General features: G+C 47.6%; 1 protein-coding gene across 2 annotated transcripts in view; it reads right to left on the bottom strand.

The window, feature by feature from the left end:
• Window positions 1–8,134, bottom strand: part of NID1 (nidogen 1) — an 85,637-nt gene that overhangs the window by 27,985 nt on the left and 49,518 nt on the right. For both annotated transcript variants that reach the window (XM_040464920.1, XM_040464919.1), the window contains exons 10-11: window positions 7,031–7,156; window positions 872–1,021 (exon numbers count right to left, since the gene is read on the bottom strand). In XM_040464920.1, coding sequence (XP_040320854.1) covers window positions 872–1,021; window positions 7,031–7,156 — 276 coding nt within the window. The remainder of the gene's footprint in view (window positions 1–871; window positions 1,022–7,030; window positions 7,157–8,134) is intronic.

The following is an 8,134-nucleotide window of genomic DNA, read 5'->3' as shown; positions in this document are numbered from 1 at the left end:
AAAAAAAAAAAGTACTGTATCTCAGAAATTATAATCTTAGAAAAGCTTGAACTTTTCAGAAATACTACATGGTGTATTATTAAGTAACTTTGCAAATCAGGGGATCGGGGTACTTTTTTTTTTACAGCTATCTTACCTAAAATCATCTTTAAAAAGCATCTTGGCAGCCAACAATGGACTCACCTCACGTCTGAAAGAATTCTGTGGAGACATTTACCCTCCCAGACTCTGCAGTCATTTATTTAATAAGGGGACTTGGCTTTTTCTGGAGCAGAAGGTGAGAGCAGACCAGGAGAATGGCTATAGCTATGTTACTAAAGAAAAAGCTGGACCTCAAGTCCCCATGTATACAAGGATTATCTGCCTTTTTGGAAAAGACAATCTCCTCAGTTCCTACCAGACAGCAGGGGTCTAATTGTTGCTTAAGCGAGCAAGTCACAGAACAAAATAGTAGGGGGAGGCTGAACGTCTTCTCCAGTGAGAACAGCTTCCAAAGGAAAATGCATGGTTCACACTACCAGAGACAGATAAAATGCAGCCCATTTACCCAACAGAGTTGAAAGGGTAATTCTCAGGGCGCCTGGGTAGCTCAGTGGGTTGAGTGTCCAACTCTTGATTTCGGCTCAGGTCATGATCTCACAGTTCATGAGATTGAACCATGCCCTGGGCTCCATGCTGACAGGGCGGAGCCTGCTTGGAATTGTCTCTCTCCCCCTCTCTCTGCTCCTCCCCTGCACTCAACTCTCTCTCAAAACAAATAAGCAAACTTAAAACAAAAAACAATAGCTCTCTTAATTTCAGGATGAGTTGGTAATTAGCACATGGAATCTTTTCGGGTTACACAGGGAGAAAAATCAGAGGAACCACATACCTTGGCAGGCTCGGCCGTCCCCAGAGAAGCCCGGCAAACAGGAGCAGGTATAGGAGGACCCTCCCATGTAGATACACTGCGCCCGCTGTGGAATGTCACAGTCATGGAGGCCCGTCGTGCAGTAGTTGATGGGGCGCTGGTCCACGACAGCTACAAACAAAATGTGGACACGGTGTTTGGAGCGAGGCCTCTGAGTGGTCCCAGTGACCTTCTAAGTTCCCTCTGCATCAGTGGTCTAGTCCACTGAGGGGAATGTGCAAGAACCCCAGACCTCGAGGCATCTTGCCAGGCGTCATCCTCCGCTCTCCACTGGGTGATACCCATGGACTTCCTGTTGTCTCCCACCTGGATCCTGCCTCTGATGGTCCTTTGCACATGGACACCATGGCTGCTCATCCAACCTGGTACTCACCCTCTCTGTCTCAGGCCACGCTCCATACCAGGTTCCCCCAAACCCAACTTCCCTTTCACCTGGAAGCGAGTTGGAACACCTGCAGGTGTATGTACACACCTCCCGTGGCCGTTCTGTTGGAGCATGTGAGAAGAAGGATCTGAGGCTTCCCCATGGCGTCTTTCCCCTTGGCCCATCGGGCAGGAAGAACACAGTTGAGCGTGGCTGAAGTCAAAGTCACCCATTTCCCACGAAGGAAGGAGAGATCAATTTTCCCCGTGCAGTGAGACAGGTGTTATAGAAAGACGGTGGGCTTTGCGGGGGGAGGGTAGGCGTCCCTGGGTTTCTACCAGGTGCATGTGTGTCCGCCACATGGCTTTGGAGAGATCACATAATTTCTCAGAGCCTCAAGTTCCTCCTCTGTAGGAATTACTTCCCGCAGGCCAAGCACAAGGAGGCCCAGTAGATGGAACTCCTGTTTTCTAAAGGGTCCTGATGATAGAACTCGTAGAACGAGGGCTCAGGAAGTGGGTGAGTGACACAGAAGCTAGCCAATAACACCCCACCTTGTTCTCTTCCCTCAAGTTGGAAGTCAAGGGCTGAGGTCTAGGGCACATTTTCAGTGGCTGGTTCAGGTTCTCTGGGGGTTCCCAAGGTACCAGGTAACTTCTGGTTTTAAAGCTCTAAGACCCAGGACAGAATCCTATCCCTCAAAATGGCGGAACAGAACCTCTCCTTCCCTCGAGGGGGCCCTCGGTGTCCGGATTATCCTACAGGAGGGCTTCTCCTCTTTCTCCTGAGTCTTCCCAAGACTGATTCCAGTTTTCCTGGTCTCATGTGCTTTGAGAGCGAGAACTCTGAGCACTGTCAGGGGATACAGAAAGGAGAGGATACTCTTCAAAGGTCTGTGAGAAACGAGAGGTTAGCAAAGTAGTGGCGGATGGAGGAGGTCTAGCCTGTGCACTTGGCAGCTTAGACTCCTGAAGTCAAGACTAAATCAACTCCCATGGGACAGGCACCATCAAACTGAGTCTTATGGGCCAAAGGGTTGCTGGATTTTAAATTACTGCTAGCGGTCCACAGATATGTCTGGAAAACAGTGACCTAGATGATACCTAACAAGTCCTACCACGTTCTGCTTCCTTGGACCCTCCTGCTGTCTATTCTTCTATTCTATTCTTTTCTCTAGGGTCCCCTCCCCCACCCCAACAAATCCTTCAGCTCCTGGTGTGAAAGGGGATGCTTTCAACAAATTAGGATCCCCAAAAGGTAGGGAAAATACTGGCCGACAGAACAGCCAAGAAATCAGCCTCACTCTGCTTTCTTCTCGCTCTTCCAACAAATATTTACGTCATTTATAGTTTTTAAGCGATCCTTTTATAAATTACGTTTGCCCGGGGCCTCGTTTTGCTGCACCCTTCTCAACAGAGGGGAACCTTGGTGCAAGCACGTATGGGTTTCGGTGTTCTCTCCCAACCATCATCTTCACATATGTATGCGTTTCTATAATCTTCAAATCATTTCTAGAAAAAGGCAATTTATAACTGAATTTCCTTTTTAAAAAAATTTTTTTTAATGTTTATTTTTGAGAGACAGAGACAGAGCGTGAATGGGGGAGGGGCAGAGAGAGAGAGAGGGAGACAGAATCCGAATCAGGCTCCAGGCTCCCAGCTGTCCGCACACAGCCCGATGCAGGGCTTGAACTTACAGACCATGAGGTCATGACCTGAGCCAAAGTCAGACATTTAACCAACTGAGCCACCCAGGTGCCCCTTAATTTCTTAAATCTAGAAATTTAAGAAAATTGAATTTCTTAAGTCATGTTTTTTTCTTTATGGAAGACCATGTTTCCATGCCAAAGCAATTTTCTTCTTAAAGAGGTTTTAAAAGCTCCTTTCACGATTCCAAACGGTTTCATTCTACTTTTTTCATTTTAAAATAATGACACCACTTTAAAAAATGACACACTTTTTAAAAAAGACACCGGGGTGCCTGGCTCTGCTTTCTGCAAAGGCCTTGACCTCACAGAGCTGGTAACCTCTCTAGAACTCTGATCCTGCCCATTCAACTGATGGGCAGCTACAGGGTGGGATGGTGGGGCAAGTTTGGGAAGGAGAGAAAAATTGGGCCCAAATGGGAATTAAAAATGAACTATAGCTACAAGTAGATGGTACGTTGGGGTTGTACTTTACCAGCTCCTCCATTTGGGAAGACAACCCTGGGAAAGGAAGGGGCCCTGACCTGGAATGAGCAGAGTAGGCTGGCTGGGACTGAGCTGCTGCCACCAACCCCCGCCCCCCCGCTCCCCCCCGGAGACACCTGCAGGCTGGCTCGGGCTGGAAATGAGGCAACGAGAGAGAAGGAAGAAGATGCCGGCAAGGGAGGGAAGGACCACTAAGGGAAAGAAGTCATGTGTTCAAAGGAGAACAAAGGGTAGGGTATAAAGAGCTCCAAGTGGGGTGGCTTCACACAGCCTCCAGTTACTTCCAGTTCTGAGAATAAGGTCACAAAAATGAAGGATTTATAATAACTTTTCCTAGCAATATGACAGGCAAGGAGAGAGGAGATGGGCAAAGGAAGAGAGGGGAAAGGCAAGGGAGAACGATGGGTGAGGGAAGGTTAAGCCTAAGCCTCAGTCTGGCCCTCTTCCTGCCCTGAAGGAGGGGCAGGTGCACGGGGCCATGCACTGGGCAAAGAAACCCACGCAAGGGGTCAACAGAACCTCAAGTTTCCCCACGTTCCACACGCAAAGCCACCTATCCTAGAACCGTGGCCACTCAGAGGGGGCATCTGTGTCTTCATGTCAAGGTGATTTATGGGCTGTTTCTTTCGTGTGAACATACTCTGCACATTCTTTTTCTCTTTTTTAATTTTTTAAACGTTTATTTTTGAGAGACAGAGAGAGTGTGAGTGGGGGAGGGGCAGAGAGAGAGGGAGACACAGAATCGGAAGCAGGCTCCAGGCTCTGAGCTGTCAGCACAGAGCCCGACGTGGGGCTCGAACCCACACACTGCAACGTCATGACCTGAGCCGAAGTCGGACGCTGAACCGAATGAGCCACCCAGGCGCCCCGTATTCTAATTCACTGCAAAAGTCTGCATGCCGTGGACGAGAGAAAGTCAAAGGTTTACAGAAAATGCCAAACACAGAAGTCCACGAAGCTGCCCCTCCCGTAATGGATGCCAGTCCTCATGAAAAGTTCATTTCCTCCCGCCAGCTCATATCCACCGGGCATGGGCCCCAACCCCTCACAATGGCAGGGCACAGGACCAGCCTCCTAACCTGTCCAAATTCTTTTCTCTTCCTTCCTTGCTGTGACCAGGAGAAAACTCTTCCTGTGACCAGGAGAAAACACTGCTTATTCCTTATTCCCAACCCAGGCTTCCAACCCAGGACACAGTTTTCATGAGGAATTCTGGGATAGGTGAAATGGCCATGAAATTATGCAGTGATGAGCCGGAGTGATTTGTTTGAGTGCGTTTAGGCAGACCTGGTTTTACCCCCTGAGCCATCCCTCCATGCAGTGAGTCTCAAAGGAGCTGAGTAAGAGGGGTTAAGAGCCAAGTGGGATGGAATCGTGTGGGGCCTCCAGGCAGTAGGAGAGTCAGGAAACCTCACAATGCTGGGACCCGTGGAGCACAGTGATCTTCAGGTGGTTTTCACATTTGTTTCCAAGCAATGGGATCCACCATTCAAACAAAATCTCGCCCAGAATCTGATATGTAGAGAAATCAAAGGCTGGAGGTCGGGGTGGAAGCCAAATCTGCCCAGGCTTCCCTGTGTCCTCACTGGCAGCTCCTGAGGCTTCTTCAAGGGCTCCAGGGGACACAGTGAACCCAGGATCCAGTCTGAGGAGTGGACGCCCAGAGACATTAAGTGTCTTCCTCAAAATCCGATGCCTTAGGAGTAGACATTTGCACCCCACCTGCCTTGCACCCTGCCCTATCCTCCAGTGAGTGTGCATGGCAGGAATGGTCTGGCACAGAAACCCACGACATCACGCCTCACAGACATTGGCCCCATGACTGCACACTCCACCACCCAAGTCTGAGCCCAAATGTAATGTAAACGGTGCTGTCGTGAGAAGTAAACCTTGGAGGGGCGCCTGGGTGGCTCAGTCGGTTAACTGTCCGACTGGATTTCGGCTCAGGTCACGATCTCACAGTTCATGGATTTGAGCCCTGCATTGTCTGCATGGACAGCGTGAAGCCTGGTTTGGATTCTCTCTCTCTCTCTCTCTCTCTCTCTCTCTCTCTCTCTCTCATAAACAAACATTTTTTTAAAAAAGAAATCGCCTTCATCTCAAAAAGCATGGAAGTCAAGCCAAATGCACAGAAATGGTTGTTCTCTATCGAACAAGAAAAAGAAGTAACCTAGCAGCGGAGCTGAAACCTTCACTCTGTGCGAAGGGGACCGGCTTTTCTAAATCCACAGATGTTTGGGTCACATTCAAAATTTGAGAACTGCCTGTTCCCTCCCGCCCTCGAGATATCACCTCGCCCTGGGACCTTGGAGTCTCATCTGAGCTTCAAGACAGAGCAAACAGAAAGCACGTTAGGGTTTAGTGAACAGCAAGGAAGGGGCGATGAGACGGTTCACTGATGCCGTAAAAGAAGAATCTGTTTTAAGTTGGGAAGAAATGTTGAGTTCAGATGGTCCATTCAGCATGCTGCCCTCCAGCCCTGGAAATCGCCACAAATCTTTGAACTTAAAATTCTTGGAACCAACAGGTCAAAGTGCGGCAGTAGGAAAAAAAAGCGAATAAATCTCAACAATCTGGGTCTTTGTGGTTGGCCTGTCTCCATCACGACTAAAATCATCACCAACCTAAAGCATTATTAGCCCAATTAATAGCTTTAAGTCACTCGCTTTGACGAGGCTACTACTTGTGGCTTATAAATTCGAAAGCCATGCACAGAATGGTCCCAAATGGAATTTTATTTTATTTTTATTAAATTTTTTTTAACGTTTATTTATTTTGAGAGAGAGAGGGGGAGACAGAGCATGAGTGGGGGAGGGGCAGAGAGAGAGGGAGACACAGAATCCGAAGCGGGCTCCAGGCTCTGAGCTGTCAGCACAGAGCCCGACACAGGGCTCGAATCCACAAACTGCGAGAACATGACCTGAGCTGAAGTCAGACGCTGAACTGACTGAGCCACCCAGGTGCCCCTGAATTTCAGAGGTAAATCACGAAAAATTCAATCTAAAGCATCTGTCAGGTGCTCCCTCCATATGAATTTCAAGACCACTGATTATGGGATGCCTGGGTGGCTCAGCTGGTTCAGCGTCCGACTCTTGGTTGCAGCTCAGATCATTATCTCACAGTTCGTGAGTTCAAGCCCTGCACTGGGCACTTGTCAGTATGGAGCCTGCTTGGGATTCTCTCTCTGCCTCTCTGTCTCTCTCTCTCTCAAAAATAACTAAACTTAATACACAAAAAACAAATGAAGAAACAAGTGTAATTGTTTTAACAGGTATTAAAACAATGAAAAGAATTAAAAGGAAATTTATAAGAAGGAAAGTAGTGCAAAAAAGCTTATCAAAGGTGAGGGGACACTATTACTATAGCATACACAATAACACTGCTTATTCGTTTTACATATGACCCTCTGAGTAGTTGGGGGTAGGGAATGAAGTCTGATTCATCTTTGAAAACTGCTTCCGTCAACAACAGAAGCCAACACTCGCCAACCCAGCCAGGACAATTACCTGGGGCAACACCTTCGCCGTATGAACAAACGTTTTGGAAAGTTATCTACAGAACTTACCTACACACGTCCCCTCCTCTGAAAACTGGTAGCCTTCCACACACTCGCAGCGGAAGGTCCCGGGGTGGTTATTGCAGATCGCGTGGCTCCCACACACCGAGGGCTGTTCTGAACATTCATCGATATCTACAACAAATTTTTTCAACAGGCAGACTTTTAAAAACCACTTCTTCAAATATCACCAGGTATAATAAAATAGAAAGCATTTTGGCCCTTGAAGGGATCAATTTTGAAACAAACTGTTCTATATTCCAAAAGTAGCGTTGGTAAATAGTGGTTTTTTTTCCTGGGCATAACTTTCGAGAGAGATCTCAAGGTCCTCCTGCTGTAAACGTGGGCTTCCCGTGCCTGTCCTGGGATTAGCTGCTGAGCATGAAGTTCACCAACACCAGAATGGTACACACATGTCAGAAAGCTGTGCGGACAAGTGTCCAGACCATGAGTAAGCCTCCTAGGTTACTGAACATATGTAAATATATACTCCTCAAAAATATTACCTTTCTCCAGTTACGGTTACAAAGCAAAGTCGAACAATGTAAAGCCTGACTGTCAATTTTTGAATGTTACCTAGAGCTTAATGCTCTAAAAGGAAAGCTGTTAACTCACAAGGTTGTAAATGAACTAGCCGGGTGATGTCCTCTTGCATGATGATACCAAAGCCATCACATGGGGTAAAGTAGAACCAAAAAAGCATATGCTTTGGAGCTGGACATACATTACCTCTGAAATTCAGGTTCAAATCCTGCCTCCTTCAGTTACCAGCTTGTGTGCTCTTGGGCAAGTGGCTGACTAGTCAGCCTTAGCTTCCCCATTAGTAAATAAGCAAAGTACTATTGACCTTGAGGGGTCCTTCTGAGGATGACACAAAATGGATATAAGGCGGAGCAGCACCTAGGATTCTCAAGAAATGTAGCTATTATTCTAACTTTTAAGGATTCAACTTATACAACCAGCCATGGGGATGGATTTGGCCAATTCTAGGAACATGGCCCTCACATGACCTCTAGGCATCGGGGTCCAATCTAGAGCTAATCCCACAGGAAGCCTGGTTGGCCCGGACAAGAAACCGAGCTAACCTGTCAGGACCCTGGTTACCTGTCCACT

This window comes from Herpailurus yagouaroundi, unplaced genomic scaffold (genome assembly GCF_014898765.1).
Source record: "Herpailurus yagouaroundi ecotype Mexico unplaced genomic scaffold, PumYag 530, whole genome shotgun sequence".
NCBI lineage: Eukaryota > Metazoa > Chordata > Mammalia > Carnivora > Felidae > Herpailurus > Herpailurus yagouaroundi.
Note: the sequence above shows the minus strand (reverse complement) of the source record. Positions and strands in the feature narration are given on the sequence as shown.